Source organism: Microcaecilia unicolor, chromosome 2 (genome assembly GCF_901765095.1).
Source record: "Microcaecilia unicolor chromosome 2, aMicUni1.1, whole genome shotgun sequence".
NCBI classification, from domain to species: Eukaryota; Metazoa; Chordata; class Amphibia; order Gymnophiona; family Siphonopidae; genus Microcaecilia; species Microcaecilia unicolor.
The window spans coordinates 149,964,745-149,983,672 of record NC_044032.1 but is presented as its reverse complement, the minus strand read 5'-3'; the positions used below and the strand labels follow the sequence as shown (position 1 = coordinate 149,983,672).

Below are 18,928 nucleotides of genomic sequence, written 5' to 3'. Positions count from 1 at the left end.
GATTATTTAAATTGGAAATTGAACTAGACGAGAATAATTCATATGGTCATCTCCTTTCTGAGAAACAAGAAGATTAGTACATTTCTTTTTACTTTTCTCTATTTTTAAAAATCTTTTATTTTCTTGTAAGTTAATTCAAGAGCATTTCACTATCAGTATTCAAAAGATATATCTGGATAACTTTAGGGATTACCCAGACAAATTTTAGTTTTTGCAGCCCTCGTCACTCCCACCCTCACAGTAACTCACTCCATACAGTTTGTCCAATCAAGATGGCCATTCAGAATGTATCCCATGATGTGAGGGTGACCCTTGAGGTGTTCTGGGGCTGTAACTTTAGTTTAGCCAGCTGCTTCTGAATATAACAACATAAGCATTGCCATACTGTATGCTCATGAGATTATGGTCTTGCTCTGGGTTTGAATCTTATGGTAGAAGATATACCATGCTTACAGATTTCTATGAGAAAGCAGCATTACTATATTTTAGGAGAGGAGTTATTGAATAGAGAATTGTGATGCTGTGTTACTCCACTTTAATATGTGGAAATAAAGGTCAACCACAAAGCTGTAGTTGATAGATTTTATTAAGTTAGTCCAGTGAAAAGGTATCACGTACAACTTGGTTGCCAGCTCTTATTTCCACATAGGACAAGAGTTAGAAGCCAGAACTAGACTTGCTATATGTGGATTGGTTATAGATGACACAGGCAATGAACATTCTGAAACCATTTAAGGATGTGGAGGAGTGGCCTAGTGGTTAGGGTGGTGGACTCTGGTCCTGAGGCACTGAGTTCAGTTCCCACTTCAGGCCCAGGCAGCTCCTTGTGACTCTGGGCAAGTCACTTAACCCTTCGTTTCCCCAGGTACAAATATAAGTACCTGTATATAATATGAAAGCCACATTGAGCCTGCCATGAGTGGGAAAGCACAGGGTACAAATGTAACAAAAATAAATGTCATGGAGGCCCTGAGCCATGTGTATTGTTAGAGAATACACTTGGTCAGAATCAGCATTTACAGCAGATTTTACTTGGTGTAACTGCCTGTGACTAAATTTAGACACATGTATTGGCACTCAGCATATTCTATAAACTGCACAGAAATTTAGGCTTATTCTATAAAGTACATCTAAATTAAGGTACACTTTATAGAATGCGCTTAAGCGAATTTCATTTCAGCGCTGAATTTTTAGGTGTGATATATATAGAATCCAGTCCTTCAGGCCTAAATTTGGGTGCAAGCACTTACCCCTGCCAAAGACTGATGTAAATGCTGATGCCCCACTAATGGCAGGCATACAAATGCTGGCATTCTATAACATCGCAACTAATTTCTAGGAACGCCCCTCACCTATGCATTCTCCTCCCATGGCCACGCCCCTTTGGAGTTGCACACTATGAAATAAAGGCACTCATTATAAAGTAAGGCATAGGGCAGACCACATGTATCTCCTAATTACTGCCACTTCAGAGCTTGTTAACTCCAGTAATAGATTGTTAGCACCTAATTGACTAATTAATTGACTGTAAGCCTGTATTTCCATAGAACTGCTGAGCTTCCACTCTCACTGTAAGTCTGCACTTACTTTAGAACTGTTGAGCTCCCACTTTTACAGCAGCCTACACATTTATTAGAACTACTGAGCTCCCGTTTTTACAGTAACCTAGACTCTTATTAGAGCTGCTGAGCTCCAACCTTCATTGTAGCCTGTTCTTGGGGAAGGCTTTCCTCAAGCATCATCTACCATCTTTTACAACACAATTTCAAACCAGGCAGATGGTTGGTGACGTCAGCAAACTTCTCTCACAATAGGCAGCCTACTTTTGAGGCTCTACTTCCATCAGAATTGCTGAGCTCCTACTCTCATTGTAAGCCTGCACTTACTTTAGAATTGTTGAGCTCCTACTTTTACAGCAGTCTACACATAAAGATGTTATTGATGGCATTTGCACAACTTATATTTTTAAGCCTTTTCTTAGGGAAGGCTTTCCTCAGTGTGCCTCAGGAGTCTTGAAGAATAAATTCAATGTAAATGTTCAATAATATGTACTTAGATCAAAATAAACAAGCACAATCTTTATAAAGTTTGAGTTTATTCTTCAAGTCTCCAAAAAGTCTCCAGTTGTACGCGAAGCCTGCTCTTTAATACCTTACCTTTGTGACACTCGAAGTGGTGTTCTTGTTTTTCCCCAGTTTTGCTTTCTCTCCTTAGTTTAACCTCATAGGGGAGGGTGGGCCTTTGTTGGGTGGGTTGTTGCTGGGAATACTCCTTTTTTTTGTTTGTTTCTGTGGGAAGGGGAGGGTCGGAAGAGATAGAGCCCTCTCTTTCCCTTCACAGTTGTTATGTCTTATTCAATGGAGATTCCTGGGAGAGGAGGGTTGAGAGATGGGGTAGCTTTCGTACTTACCTTGTAGAGGTACTTACCTTGTTAATGACAGCTATTTAGCTGTATGACATTCTCTTGTTTCTTTGGCATTAGGGTTGTTATCACTAAAAGATGCTTCAGACTGAAATAGTGGGGTGTTAGGGATACAACTGTTTGATGACAGTTTATATGGTATTATCCTTTTTCTTTATGTACATTCTGCTATTGGATTCTTTGTATACTCATATTGTTGGACTTGTCAATAAAAAATTGTTAAATAAAGTCTCCAGTTGTACCTATGCTATTCTCCCATTTTTCCTTGAAAATGTTGTGTTGGTTACATTACTCCTCTTGCTGGTTTTGTGACTGTAATGTTGCACGTTTCTCCACTCCGGTGGATTTTTTTGGTGCTTTTTCACTAAACAGAAAAACATAGACCATTTTGATTAATCTAGTGAAATAGCATATTATAAAGCTGTTTTCTAATTTTGTATGTTCATGGTTGTTGTCTACACAGGGACAAGTGATCCTTACGTTAAGTTTAAAATTGGAGGTAAAGAAGTTTTCAGAAGCAAAACAAGACACAAGAATCTGAATCCTGTTTGGGATGAACACGTTTCCCTCGTTATTGATCAGCTAAAGGAGCCACTATATATAAAGGTGAGTTGGCTACTGGCATTGCCACAATCAACTGTAAGATGAAATTATTCAGAAAAAAAATGTGAAGGGCATTTCTGTGGTGGTTCACTTATAATTAAGCACCACTAGCTCATCATTGTAGAGGAAAGCAATACTTATGTGTTAAGCGGCAGCAATGCAACTGAGCGCTATTTTGTAAGAACATAAGAATAATTTTCAAAAATACTCTCCCATATGATGAGGCTAAAGCACTTTCCAAACTTCAAATAATATTTGTGGAATACAAAAAATCTTGAAAGGGAAAAAGCCTCAGTACCCTCACCTCCACCCGTTAGACAAGTTTACACACTTAGCTATTGGCTGTTCTTTACGTGCTCAGCTGACCGATTGGCTTCCCCCTATCGCATGCAAATGAGCTACTCATGTGATTCACTTTGGGAATTCCTCTTTATTTCCAAACTGGTAAATTTTACCGAGGTGGAAATACAGTGCAATTCTTTATGAGGAGCTTAGTGCATCTGGCCCTAGGTCTGGCAGAACCTCAAGAAACAGTGAGATTTCATACTACCAACCCCTGGGATAAACAGCGACTTTCCCTGGCTCTACCTTAATGGTCTGCAGACTTTACCTCCAGGAATTTATCCAAAATTTTTTTAAATCCAGCTGCATTAACTGCTTTTACTATTTGTTTTGGCAATGAGTCCAAGAGCTTAATTATGTGTTGAGTAAAAAAAAAACTTTTTCTTATCTGTTTTAAAAGTATTATTATATAACTTCATGGCATGTCCCCTAGTCTTTGTACTTTTGAAAGAGTAAACAATTGATTTGTGTTTACCCTTTCTACTCCATTCAAGAGTTTATAGACCTTTATTATATCTTCCCTCAGCCATCTCTTCTCTAAGCTGAAGAACCCTAGCTCTTTAATCATGCATACAAGGCTGCAGTGATGTTCCTTGGTCGGCTCCCACCTAGAGAGGATCATCACTGCGCACCCCCTGGATGCAGTGCCCCCCCCCCCCAGGTGCAGTGTCGCCCCCCCCCCCCCCCCGACGCATCACCTCCAAACACCCCCCTCCCGCATGCATTGCTCTTACCTCGAGCAGTCGTGTAGCTGTCAGCTCCGCCAGGTCCCTGTACCCTCTGCCCTGGAAAAGGAAGTAACATCAGAGGGTGCAGGGAACCAGCAGAGCTGAGAGCCGCTCTGCTACTCCCTGCACCCCACTACAGCGTGCACCCGAGGCAGACTGCCCCCACTGCCCTGCCCGTGGTACGACACTGCAAGGCTGACAGAAACAGGTATTGGTGGCAAAGTATTTACATGGTTCAAATCCTATTTGTCAGACAGACTGCAATCAGTTTTGTTCAGCAACAGCACATCATTACCTTGGGCAGTGAATTGCAGGGTGCCACAGGGATTCATACTGTCACCTATTTTATTTCATATCTATCTAAAGCTTTTGGCTGAGCTGCTTTGGTCGATGGACACAAAATTCTATATCTACTCCAATAATGTGCAGCCACTCAAACCCATTGAACCAGATCTTCCTATGGCTTTGACTTTTTGTCTAACAGGAACTTGAGAATGGGCAAAATGGACAAACATTTTAGCAAACTTTATAGGAATATAATGGGTGTCTCTATCATTTGCACGTGCTAAAAAGTTAGCATGCCTACAGAGCAGCTTAGTAAACAAGGCTCTTAATAAATTCTAATAAATAAATAAATAGATATTACATGTGCATTGCCTTTCTGCAGTGGGGAATGCACATGTAGATTTTGATTTTGCCCAAGCCCCATGCAAACCCAGGCAAACCACACCCTTTGCAATCTAAACATTGGGTAGTTATACACATGTAAAAACCAGCTTTCTAAAACTGAGATTTACATGTGTGAATCATGAATAGGGCTTCTAAAATAAGGGTCTTACATAGTAACATAGTAGATGACGGCAGAAAAAGACCTGCACGGTCCATCCAGTCTGCCCAACAAGATAAACTCATATGTGCTGCTTTTTGTATATACCTTACCTTGATTTGTATCTCCCATTTTCAGGGCACAGACAGTAGAAGTCTTGCCCAACGCTAGCCCTGCCTCCCAACCACCATCCCCGCCTCCCCCCACCGGCTCTGTCTTGTTGCATATTTGGTTTGTTTGGGCACCTAAAAACTAAGGGCCCCTTTTACCAAGCTGCGGCAAAAGGGGGCCTGCACTGGCATCGTTGTAAGTTTTCTGCACCTGTTGTTGGGGTGAGATTGGGGTTTTGTGGCTGCAGAGCATCTTTACATTTATCTTATAAGAACTTCTTTACTGTATCAGACCAAAGGTTCGTCAGGGTCACATATGCAATGCGTCACGTATCTGAGGTCAGGTGTGTCCCGACTGAAAAAAGGTTGAGAAGCACTATTTCATAGAGTAGACTGTTACTGAGCACCCTTGGGGTGCCTAATGAAGGCGCCTAGTTATAGAATTACCCTCATAATGGAGTTTTATGACACTTAGCCAAAAATATTGCCGAACCCTTTAGTAAAACATCAATGTATCGTTGCCTAGAATGATTTGTATTAAGTGAGGAAACCGTTTCCATTAGCCAACTGGAACTTTGTTTTCCTTTCCTCATCCTAGCCCTAACCACATTCCCACTGTTTGTTCCAGGGGTTATCTGAGAACAAGATGCTCCACAATAAACAGAAAGTCTAGTTGCATTCTTGACTGAAAGTGTTTATAAAATACTTTTAATCTGGAAAATACGTGTAACCTTATTCCAACTCTTTCACATTCTAGGTCTTTGATTATGACTTTGGACTGCAGGATGACTTTATGGGCTCAGCCTTTCTGGATCTCACTGCTTTAGACTTTAACAGGTATGGGACCACACAGATTGCAAAATGCCCACGCTAATAGTGACCATTGAAGACAGAGCTTAGAATCACTTTAGTTTCCTCTAATACTTGTTTCCATTAAAGGCCATAAATTGCCAATAAGCACATTTCTAATCCAGAACAGAACATGATATGATTTTTCATCTCCTGTTGTTGATTTAGTAACATTTTGCAGAGCTTCTCTAATATCTGGCAGTTGGTGGTAAAGCAACCACATATAAATCTAGTGGTAATATTCAGGGGGAGAGCCAGCACAGAAAGATATCCATATAAGATATATGGATATCCTTATTTATATTTTTAGTTAGTTTATCCATATAAGTTGAACCACTGAAGATGCATATAAGGTTAGGGCTGCTATATATATATGATCCACTTAAACAGACACTTTAATCTGGATACTAGCTGAACATCATCGCTCTCTGGATAAATTGAGACCCCACCCACCAAATCTCTGGTGCCTCCTCAAGTTAAATTTGGACTGTATATTGATTTAAATGGGCAACATTTATCCATTCAGCAGCCCATAAATGTTAAAGAAAAGAGCGTAGATTTGAGAGTGAAAGACATGAAAGTAGTCGACGATGAGCAAGACAAAAGCATCCTGAGTTCCCAAAAAAAGTACACATAACAGAGCACATGTTACAGGATTTGATACATCTTTCAAGTGTATTGTCAGGCAGAAAGGTTAATGTAATAGTTTGGGTTGGGAGAGGGGGCTTCATTCCAGGCACATGACAGGCAATTCTTCAACTAGGCACTTGCATTTATGCAACTCTTGCACACATAATTGTAGTGAAAAATAGCACTTAAGTGCACAAGAGAGCACTATTATGAAAGGGTGCGCATCAAGCGCGTAACTCAGTTAAATTCCCACTGTAGTTCTTTGTCAATCTGGGCAAGTCACCTAACCCTCCATTGCCCCAGGTGCAAAAACTTAGACTGTGAACCCACTAAGGACAGAGAAAGGACCTACATATAATAAATATAAAATGCTTTGATTGTACCACAGTAAGGCAGTATATGAAATGCCATTATCCTACCTTTGTGGGCTTGAGGCCTACACTATGCCCTAAACCATGCTTTGTGCCATACTGGTGTGGTTTCTTACTGATTTGCAGCTTTTTAGTAGTTGTGCTGAGCCATCAAGGGCACGTTGTTTACCTGAAGATTTTGAATACCATCTTTGTCAAGTTTCTAAGTTTATTTTATTTTGTTATACTGCCAATGGCGTACCTTCATCGCGGTTTACAATAAAATAATTAAAATTTTATTTAAAAGAAGCAAATTACATCATCTTTGAAGAAAAGATAAGAAAAAATGTATGTCTATGTTGTCCTGTCTCTAGTCTTGATCTCAGTCACTCCAGTGCTGTTCATACTGATTAAATGCATAAATGCTATTCAAATTCCAAGTACATCTTTGAATAAGTATGATTTGAGTGACCCTTAAACATGTGAAAAGATGTCTCCAACCGCAGAATTAAAGGTAATGTATACCAAAGTGTTGGTCCAGTGACACTAAAAATTGATTCACGAATGGGAGCCAAAAAAAAATGTACTGGCATGAAGAAATTGCCAGATGATTTTGTTGAGAGGAACTCAGGGTTCATTGTCCACTGTATGGACATGGGAGCGAGTGAAATTCCCAGCTGTGAACAGCTTGGATAGCCATGAGAGGGAACATTGCATCTGCACCAGTTAGAACCACTTCTGGTACACTGGACCATTTGGGGGAAAAAAAGAAGCATCTGCAATGGTGTGCTGGTAAATGTTTAACAACAGGCTCTCTCCCTGGTCCATCTCTGCGCCCCCCCCCCCCCCAAATTGCAGAGCTGGCTATAGCCGGGGAGAGAGCCTGGGGGGAGGGGGCAATGCATTACTCCAGGAAAAAAAATTAAATGATCCCAGGTTCCAATCTAATTCATGTTTAATGTGGGATAAAATGCCATAAATAAGTAAATAAATATAAACTTTTAATGTTGAACACCTCATTCTCAAAGTGGACATATTCCAAGCACTATAATGAAAATAAAATGATTTTTTCTACCTTTGTTGTCTGGGACTTTGTTTTTCTGATCATGCTGGCCCAGTATCCGATTCTGCTGCTATCTGTCCTCTTAACTCTGTTTCCAAGGCTTCCTTTCCATTTATTTCTTTACTTTCCACCTTTCTTCTTCATTTCTTGCCCTACATCCGTAAGTAAAAGCTGGGTCCTCCGCAGACTTGACTGTCCAGTGGATCCAGCTTCTGCCTATTTTCTTCATTTATGTGCAGTTTTTCTCCTCTCTTCCTTTTCCCTCATCTCATCTCCTTCCTCACTCTTCCCTCCCCTCCATCCATGTCCTGCATTTCTTCTCTTCCTTCCCTCTCCTCCATCTACCCATGTCCAGCAACCCTCCCCTCCTCTCCAGCCACCCATACCCAGCAATTCTCTTTGCTCCCCTGCCCCCTCCTCCAGCCACCCATGCCCAGTGACTCCCTTCTCTCCCCTGCCCCCTCCTCCAGCCACCCATGCCCAGCGACTCCCTTCTCTCCCCTGCCCCCCTCCTCCAGCCACCTATATCCAGCAACTCCCTTCTCTCCCCTGCCCACCCTCCAGTCACCCATACCCAGCGATTGCCCTCTCTCCCCTGCCCCCCTCCAGCCACCCATACCCAGCAATTCTCTTTGCTCCCCGCCCCCTCCTCCAGCCACCCATGCCCAGCGACTCCCTTCTCTCCCCTGCCACCCCCTCCAGCCACCGAGTTGTTCAACAAATTCTTCGGCTCTCCTCCCTCCCTCCCTCTTATCCATAGGGATAAGATTCTGTAGCTCTCTTTATGAGGTCCTCCCTTTGCCAGGTTCCAGGCCAGGGATACCCTGACCCAGAATTGTCTGATCTGGGGTGTTCTGGATCAGGTAGCCTTGAAGGGGTACATATTGTTTTTCTTTTAACTCCATTTTCCAATCCTCATTCACTGACAGGAAATAAGAACAAAAGCAAATTTTGCCCAATACAGTAATTGGCAGCATGTTACTATGGCAGTGTCAACACACATCACGTTTTTTTTTAACACTACTGTAATTTGCATTCCATTAATTTAATGCGTTGGAAGTAAAAGTTGTTTGTATTGCATGCATTAGAACACGGTGTGTGGCTTTAATGCCTGACATGGCCCCTATTTTGTGGGTGTGCTCTGTGAATGGCAGCTTGATTCATCCTACAGTGGGGGGCTACAGATGAGTCTTTTGAGCACTGGCAGAAATATCACATATTTATTTTAAAGTACCTATACAAATTTAAAAATTGTAAGTACTGCTTTAATAGATATTCCTGTCACAGCACATCACTGTTAATTCCATCACTGGGCACAAGTTTGACTTTGCTTCTCCCATCACAGGCCTTGTAGCCAAACCAGCATATGGTAGTAGCGACTCCAGCAGCAACACCAGTTAATCTACAGTCCATAACAATGCCTGCATTATATTTTTGTAGGCCAAACGATGTCACGTTGACTTTGAAAGATCCACGGCACCCTGATCATGACCTGGGAAGCATTTTTCTGTCTGTGGAACTGTATCCACGAGACGCTGATCAGAAGGAGGTGGTGAGTGACATACAGAAACTACTTTTTCTCAATGCAGATGGTTTAAATCAGTGTTTCCCAAGTCCAGTCCTAGAGTACCCCCTTGCCAGTCAGGTTTTCAGGATATCCACAGTGAATATGCATGAACTTGATTTGCATACACTGCTCCATTATATACCAGTGGCGTAGCAAGGGTGGCTGCCACCCGGGGCGGTTCGCCGCTGCGCACCCCCCCCCCCCTGGGTGCAGCATGACACCCCCCCCCTCGGCACATCAACCCCCCCTCAGTGCATCACCCAAGCCCCCCCCCCCCCCCCCCCCCCCCCCCCGAGTGCATTCTTGCCTGCCGTGTGCATGCCGCTGGGGGGGTGTCGGTTCTGCTGGTTCCCTGCTCCCTCTGCCCCAGAACAGGAAGTAACCTGTTCCGGGGCAGAGGGAGCAGGGAACCAGCAGAGCCGACACCCCCCCTAGCAGCGTGCACCCAGGGCGAACCGCCCCCACCACCCCACTCTTGCTACGCCACTGTTATATACAAATCTCTTTCATGTATATTCATTGTGGATATCCTGAAAACCTGACTGGCAAGGGGCACTCCAGGACCGGACTTGGGAAACACTGGTTTAAATCAAATAAATTTACTATTTTCAAAACAGCTGCCTGTTTCATTCATTTGACTGCTGTGCTATGTTCATGAGATCATATGTGCATGTAACCTCATAGTCAACATTCCCCAAGTGCTTCCTTCCTTTTATGAAATGAAAATGACTTTTTATAAACTGCTAAAATACTTGAGAGCATGTGTGTATCACCAAAAGGTCACCAAATTGCATGACTCAAATTCTTTGAGACACTTCACAGTGACACTGTTGAACATGTATTTTTTCTTTCAACAAGCAAAATTAGCACCTCATACTGTATGCATTGCTTAAAGTTCTACAGTCTTCCAACTATGTTTAAATTATAATCTGTGTACACCCCAGTGTGCTTGGACACAAGGGGACCGATATTCAGACTGCAGGAGTCAGCCCGGCTAGCTCCTGCAGTCGGAGGCAAACCCGAAAATTCAGTGCTGGGCCGTATCTGGTGACCGACATTGAATTTCTGTTTTTTTAGTGGCCAAAGATAGATCTGCTCTTTATGTGGGTCTATCTGGCCGCTAAACTTGCCCAGTTAGCCAATGAATATTGGCACTAATTGGCTATGTCGAATGGCATAGTCTGTGACCAGGCAAGCCACTAAGTATTAATATTTAGCTGAAATAGCCAGCTATCTTGTACTGAATATTAGTGTTTATCCAGCTTAAGTCTATTTAATGGCCAGGAGCTGTTCCTGGCCAGTTAAATAGTGCTGAATATTGTGGGGGGGGGGGGGGGGGGGGGATTTGATTTCTGGACTTAAGACATGAAGTTCAGTAGTTTAAATGAAATCTGAGGTATAAGTTTTGCAACAATATTTGCAGAGGATGACATGATCTGTGGTCTATGACAATTGGAAAAGTCAAAAATCTTCTCAGTGAGCCAGGGTACCCTATTGGTGTATACAGTAGGACAGTGACGATCCTAGGTCGGCTGGCACCCGGGGCGGATCGCTGATGCGCACCCCCACCCCCCCAGGTGCAGCACGACCCTCCCCCCCCCCGGCGCAGACACCCCCCTGGTGCATCAAACACCCCCACCCCCCCGGGTGCATTCTTATCTGCTGGGAGCAGCCACGCGGCTCTCGGCTCCACTGGCTCCCTGCTCCCTCTGCCCTGGAACAGGAAGCAGGGAACCAGCAGAGCCAACAGGCGCGTGGCTGCTCTCTGCACTCCTCCAGCAGCGTGCACCCGGGGCAGACCGCCCCCACCGTCCCGCCCTTGGTACGCCGCTGCAGTAGGAAATTATGCTCACTGTTTCAATCCAACTGCAGGATTTACATTGGAATAACTATAATTGAAAATATAGAGGACAATATTCCGAAGATTTCTTCTGGTAGGTTCAGGGATTACCTGCACAAATCTTAAAGTTTCAAATCTCCCCCCTTCAGAACATAGCAATTTTATCTGGCCAAAGTTCTAGCAGGTGAGAATTTGGTTAAAAGAGAAGGGGAGAGGGGAAAGCATGCTATCAGTAGACAAGTATAAATAAAAAAAGAACAAATTATAAGAAAACATATATCAAAATAGTCTTATTAGACAAAGGTTCCATAGCTGTTAAATGCTGTATTTTCTTTGAAAACATATTCCCTATTTATCTCCGATAATATAATCATTCTTACTCTGTTTTAAAGTTCTTTCCTAATCAGTGACCATCTTCTGTTGTGGTTTATGGCTTCAAGATGGTTTGTGGTTCATTTGCATTCTAAAATATGAAAAATACAGATCTGGGCCTCCAATTTTCACAGCTCTTAATAACTGAGGAGTGAATGGAAGTGCTGGGTGTAAAATATGCAAAGATGGTTAATGCTTGTAGAAATCATACATGTTTTTCATTATTTGTAATGCGTTTAGGGGTAATTTTATGAGTTTTGTATGAAAAGCCTGTTTTACATACATAAAATGCCTCTTACACAATTACCCCATGGGCTACACATATAAAGGTATGTGCATTGGCACAAGAAGGCATGTACTTTTATGTGACCCCTGTGTAGGCAGGTTTGGAGGCATGCTGGTCGATATTTAAAACCATTAACTGGCCAAGAATGGCTCCTGGCCAGTTAAATAACCTAAAGTTGGCTAAGCACTAATATTCAGTGCGAAATAGCTGGCTTTCTCAGCTGAATATTACTGCTTAACAGTTAGCCCGGTCACCGGCTATGTCGTGTGACTTGGAGGGGCATAATCAAACATCGCCGGCGAAATAGATCACCGGCGATCTATTTTGGCGGCAGCGCAACAGCTGGCCAGAACCGTATTATCGAAAAAGATGGCCGGCCATCTTTTTTTTTGATAACACAGTTTAGTCCGGCCAAATGCCAGAGTTCGCCGGGTTTGAGATCGCCGGTTTTATTTTTCAGCGATAATGGAAAAAAATGCCAGCCATCTCAAACCCGGTGAAATCCAAGGCATTTGGTCATGGGAGGAGCCAGCATTTGTAGTGCACTGGTCCCCCTGACATGCCAGGACACCAACCGGGCACCCAAGGGGGCATTTCTAAAAAGTTTTTTAAAATACCAAAAAAGCTCCCAGGTGCATAGCTCCCTTACCTTGGGTGCTGAGCCCCCCAAATCCCCCCCAAACCCACTCCCCACAACTCTACACCATTACCATAGCCCTTAGGGTGAAGGGGGGCACCTACATGTGGGTAGAGTGGGTTTGGGGGGGGGGGGTTGGAGGGTTTAACATTTACCACCACAAGTGTAACAGGTAGGGGGGGATGGACCTGGGTCTGCCTGCCTGAAGTGCACTGCACCCATTAAAAACTGCTCCAGGGACTTGCATACTGCTGTCAGAGAGCTGGGTATGACATTTGAGGCTGGCATATAGGCTGGTAAAAAAAGGTTTTGATTTGTATTTTTTTAGTGTGGGAGGGGGTTGGTGACCACTGGGGGAGTACGGGGAGGTCATCCCCCATTCCCTCTGGTGGTCATCTGGTCAGTTGGGGCACCTTTTTGAGGCTTGGTCATGAAAATAAAAGGACCAAGTAAACCTGGCAAAAGACTGCTTAACGCTGCTTTTTTTCCCATTATCCACGAAAGCCGGCCATCTGGTAGCCACGCCCATGCTCACCCATGTCCCGCCTTCGCTACGCTGCCGACACGCCCCCTTGAACTTTCGCCGGCAAGGCGATGGGAAAGCGGCGATGATGTCAAAAAAGCCGCTTTCGATTATACCGATTTTGCCGCTTTTGAGAGATCGCCGGCCATCTCCCGATTTATGTCGGGAAATGGCCGGCGATCACTTTTGAAAATAAGCCTGATAGCCGGTTAGTATCAATATGCATTGGCTGACTGGCTAAGTTTAGTGGCCAGATAGACCCGTGTAAATAGCAGGTCTGTCTTTGGCCACTATAACCTAGCCGGTCAGCCAATGAATATCAGCTTAACTGGCTATGTTTTTAGAGGCCAAAAAACCTGGAAATTCAGTTCTGGTCAGTGGATACGGCCCCAGCATTGAATTTCCAGGTTTGCCGCCAACCATGGGAGTTAGCCGATCTCCATCCCATGGTCTGAATATCGGCCCCATAGTTTAAACAGAGGGGAATCATAAAGCACTTATGTAGTTTATAAGATGCACATCTCTGCATGTCAGTGTTCTTTACACCTGCTCCCATGTAGATGTTTGTGTGTGCTTTTTAGCTGCAATTTCTGCAGGTTTAATGAGGCTATCTGTATAAAATAGCCCCAAAATAGGTGCCTACTTACACTTCCGATCTGGGTGACTTGTTGTCCTCCATTGCCCATTGCTTCTGAATAGTGTTGAACTGAAAGCATGAGATTTCCAAAGAAGACAGGAGAATGACATAGATGCTGGATCGCTGCTTCCCCTTTTACCCCCTTATTGGAGGATTGTTACTCTTTCAAAATCGTGTCTCTTTAAAGATTGTTATTTTGGACAATATTCTTGTATGTTTACGTTGAATTTATCCACAAAGACTTCTGAGGTAGGCACTATAGCCGAAACACGGTGCCATGTCTGTTTTTTTATAGAATAAAGTCCTTTGTTGCATCTGTGTCGTTCTCCTGTCTTCTTTGGAAGTGTCATGTTGACTACACTACTCTTTTTGGTTGGGTTTGTGCTTGTAGTGTTTTGTGTTCCTCCACTCTATGGAGTCCTTTGAACTGAAAGCACTACCGGTGTGCCTCAGTCATGCTCCACAGGGACGGGTCCCTAAGGATGAGACAGTATTTCCATGCCTCGCAGTCTTTGGTATGCTTCCTGAGTCTGTCAACCAAAGGGTCAACATTCAGTGTGATTTAGCTGGGTAGGAAGGTTTCTACTCAGTTAAATCCTGCCACTGGCTCCATCTCTGATATTCAGCAGCACATAACTGGATAGAGCCAGTGGGTATCAGCACATACTGTCTCGATACTGTCTGGTTAGTGCCAGGATATTGCTAGGCCAGAGCAGAGACAGAGCTGGGATTTATCCAGGCACCGCCGTATTCAGTGCCATAATCTGGGCAAGTTGGACCACATCTAGGGCCACATTCAGTTCATGGCACCCAAAGTTAGGCAGTGTTATGAACTGCACTGACAGCATTCTGTAAAGGGCGCGCCGCACAGAGCAGCACCCTATACAAAATAGTAGCTTTGGCATCTTTCCTGTGCCTGACGTTGGGCGCGAACACTTACGCCTGCCAGAAGCTAATGTAAATGCTCATTCCTAAGTGATGGAAGTTAGGCACGTAAATCCAAGTTTTCTATGACATCACACCTAATTTGCCATTCCAAGGCTATGCCCCCTTTTGAGTTGTACGCTATGAAATTTAGTTGCGCATGCTATCGATTACGGCATAGGACAGATGCTCACATCACTCCTAATTAATGCCAGTTAAGTGCCAATTAACTCCAATAATTGATTGTTAGCACCTAATTGACTAATTAATTTATACACACAACTGCAATCCACGCCCAAATTTGGGCAACCTATTCAGAATCCAGAGGATATAGCAGTTCTAAAGTGCCTGGATAGTTATGCAAGTTTCAACACTGAATATCAGCCATACCCAGATTACATTACATTACAGTGTAATTTATATTCCGCTGTCAACCTCTCGGTTCTAGTGGATTACAATTTGAAGATGTTGGGCAATCACCAGGAACATACAATGGTAGTAATAAAAAGACTATCCTGTTGAACATAACTCAAAAAAACTAACATAACAATAGTATTTAAAACAATTCAAATCTAAACTGTAAGCCACACAGAACTCGAGCTTGTTTTCAGGATAATGTAGGACATAAAGATCATAAATAAATAAATATAATGCAATACTTTAAATTGTCATTCTCTAGCATTCAGGACAAATTTCCTACATAATTGTGTCTTGAGGCTGCTTATAAATTGCATGTAGTCTATTGTAGATAATAAGACACCTAAAAACTCCTTATACTACTACTACTACTTATCATTTCTAAAGCGCTACTAGACGTACGCAGCGCTGTACACTTGAACATGAAGAGACAGTCCCTGCTCGACAGAACTTACAATCTAATTAGGACAGACAAACAGGACAAACAAAAGATAAGGGAATATTAAAGTGAGGATGATACGCATGTCCGAAAATATTTTTTATTTTCTACCGTGTGGTGCTAACCGGGCGGTAATCGGCAGTGTACTCATGCTGACAATTAACGCCCGGTTAATGCGTGAGACCTTACTGCTAAGGTTTCGGGCAAAAAATGGACACGCGCCAATTTTTATTTTGCTGCACGTTGATTTTGCAGGCAGGCTGAAAAATGGACCTGTGAGCGTCCAATACACGCACCTACAACAGCGCAGGCCATTTTTCGGCACACCTTAGTAAAGGGACCCCTCAGTGTATAAACTGCAGGACATAATGTGACTGTGTGAAATTGTGCTGCATGTAGTCACAGAGCTGTTTGCAAAAACAAGAAAGACATATGCTTAAGCCGTTGACCAGCTTCTTCTTCTTGGCTGAGTTCTTTTTTTTTTTTTTTTTTTGGCCTTTCACTGGTATATTTGCTGGCTGTTAAGTGCAGTTCCTAAATCCCGGCTTACACACACACAGAAAAACTAAAGCTCAACAAAATTATAAGTACTTAGCTGAGATAGGCACACTGCTCGGCCAATTGGTTAGACATTTTCCCCCTGGATTCTGTATAGCGAGCCTAGAGATCCACACCGAAATCGGTGCAGATTCTACAACAATGCGCGTAACTTAATTGGCTTAATAAGTCAATCAGCATTGATCAGCCTTTAACAAGCAATAATGAACACTAATTGGCACTGATTAGAATTTACACGTACAATTTGCTAAGTGTACTCTATAACAAAGTGTGCTGAACTTCCAACATGTGCAGGCAAAAAAGGGCATGGTTATGGGCAGGGAAATGGGCGTTCCAAAATTTTGCACGCGTAGTTATAGAATATGGTCTAGTGCGCATAAATCTACGCACTGGAATTTATTCCACGTTTTTGTTGGTATAAATGGATGTGCATAGTTTTAGGCACTGAGATATCAACTAAGCATAAAATGTATTGTCCCTTCGGTCTGCCCCAGTATGGCCATACTTTTATAACTGGCGCCTAAATCTAGGTGCCGATTATAGAATGCACGTAGGCACCATATAAAGAATCTCCTCCTCTGTTTGCTTACTTTTCAAAGCAGAGCCCTGTTCTTTGCCGAGATTAAACCATTAAAAAAAAAAACTATGATTGTCACATTAAAACCAATATTGCACCGAACACCTGATTCACAAAATGTTCTCTCCCTTTCTCTATATTTAATAAACATATATGGGGGAGGGGTTCCTAAGTGATTTTTAGTTCTTAATCTGGCAATCTTCTGCACTTAAATGGGGCCCAATTCTTATGATGCATTTTAGAGTACAATCATATGTTTCTGTTAACAGAATGAGCTGTGTATTTGGTAGCAGTATGATTATTTTGTCTTCCAAATAGTGAAATTTGTGACTTTCAAAGCTAAATAAACACTCTTGCAGACCTTCCGGTATGTAAATATTGATAGTTGCTCAAATCAAGTGGAACAGTCTTTTATTTCCTGATCCTGCTTTGAAAAATAAAAGGACAAAGCCCTATGAAATTATTTTATTTCACAAATCAAGGCTCGGTTGTTGTAAGTGTTTTGACATTCCTGCTGTTTGTCATCTTTTCTTCACGTTACATTTATGTTTTGCATAACTAATATCCACCTTTTTAAAATCTACATTTAAGCTGTCTATATACAGGGACACAGTATTAAATTCAAGCACAATATTCATGTGCTAGTCAGGTGTGCCGAGAAACTGAGCTAGCCCCGGGACAGATCCACTGGGCCCGGGGCAGGGCCACTGCCCACCCCAGGATCGCCGCTGCCCCCCCCCCCCCCACCAAGATTGCAAGTATCTTGGCTGGTGCGGATCCAGAGGCCCCACCAGGAGAAGAGGTCTTCCTCCAGGTCTGGTCTTTCCTCTGCCGCTTTGCCTGTTCCTTCGGCTGCTTTTCTCTCACGTCGCGCATGCTCGGTTTCAAAACCGAGCATGCACGGCCTGAGGGCCCAGCAGCCGCTTTGCAGGCAATGCAAGGGGGGCCCAGCGCTGGAGGTTTCTCTCTCCTGCGCCTGTCGGGATGCGATCACCCGGGTCCCATCTGGAGCAGGAGAGAGAGAGAGAGACCCCGGTGCCGGGTCCCCCTTGGAGGCCTGGACCCAGGGAATTTTGCCCCCCTTCCCCCCCCCCCCCCCTGCGGCCCTGGTGCTAGTTTCTATCCTATTCTTTTCTCAGTATTTATAAGTTGCCTATTCCTGAATCAGATCTAGGTGACATACATTTACTATAAACTGGTAAAATTAGCCAGGAACATACATACATATAGATAGTAACAAAGAAATTGGCAAATCAAGGTATATGTGCTATGAGTTCCAAAACTGAACCACTCAAAAATGAAAAGAAGAATCCAAAACCTATCTATACCACACATCTTCCACTGAAAGAAAACTGAGTAAACGCTACTACTTCTACTCATACTACTACTATTCCTTATCATTTCTATAGCACTACTAGATGTATACAGTGCTGTACACTAAACATGTAAGAGACAATGCCTAGTCAACAGAGTTTACAATCTAATCAAGACAAACAGGAAAAGTAAGGGATAAGTGAATTACTTAAGGTGAGAATGATAAAACAGACATGGGTACTGAACAAGTGAATAGCAGTTAGGAGTTAAAAGCGGCCTTTAGACACTTTTCTAGAGGCCAAGAAAATCAACAAATGAGAGAAATGTTCAAGGGCGGAGCCAAGTAAGGTTTTAAAACCATAAAGCCACTTTAAAAGATGTTTAAGCCTAATAGGCAGCCTGTGTAGCTTCAGAAATAATGCCAAAGCCCTATCATATTTAAGCTTATTAAACAGCTTAACAGCAGTGGTTTGTAGGAGAAGCTTTCTAAGGGGTCCTTTTACAAAGGCGCGCTGAAAAATGGGGTAGAAAACTTAAGGGAAATTTACTCACATGGAAAAGAGACAACCGGAGAGCTTCAAAGAAGAAATACTTCACATCCTTGTACTTCACTAGGCACTTGCAAGGATAATTAAAAAAAAATACCACCAATCTCTGAAGCTCTTGGCCTTCCTTAGAAGTAGAAACTGCTGCCACAACATAAGGACTGGATCAAAAGAAAATAAGTCTGAAAATTTTTAACATGGTTTGATTGTAGAGGCAAAGCCACAGTCATAGTGGTAGGAGTAGCTTGTTGCTCAATATAAGTTTTCAGGAACATATTCAAACTCATTTCCTTGACTTCTTCAGCAGGGTCCAAAGAATCAGCAGAAACCCCAACAACTGCTTCTGTAGATTTAATTAATCTAATCTAA

The 18,928-nt window shown here is 42.9% G+C and overlaps 1 protein-coding gene across 2 annotated transcripts in view; it reads left to right on the top strand.

The window, feature by feature from the left end:
* MCTP1 (multiple C2 and transmembrane domain containing 1) overlaps positions 1 to 18,928 on the top strand; it is an 854,885-nt gene that overhangs the window by 325,878 nt on the left and 510,079 nt on the right. For both annotated transcript variants that reach the window (XM_030193396.1, XM_030193397.1), the window contains exons 3-5: positions 2,886 to 3,028; positions 5,789 to 5,868; positions 9,364 to 9,475. In XM_030193396.1, coding sequence (XP_030049256.1) covers positions 2,886 to 3,028; positions 5,789 to 5,868; positions 9,364 to 9,475 — 335 coding nt within the window. The remainder of the gene's footprint in view (positions 1 to 2,885; positions 3,029 to 5,788; positions 5,869 to 9,363; positions 9,476 to 18,928) is intronic.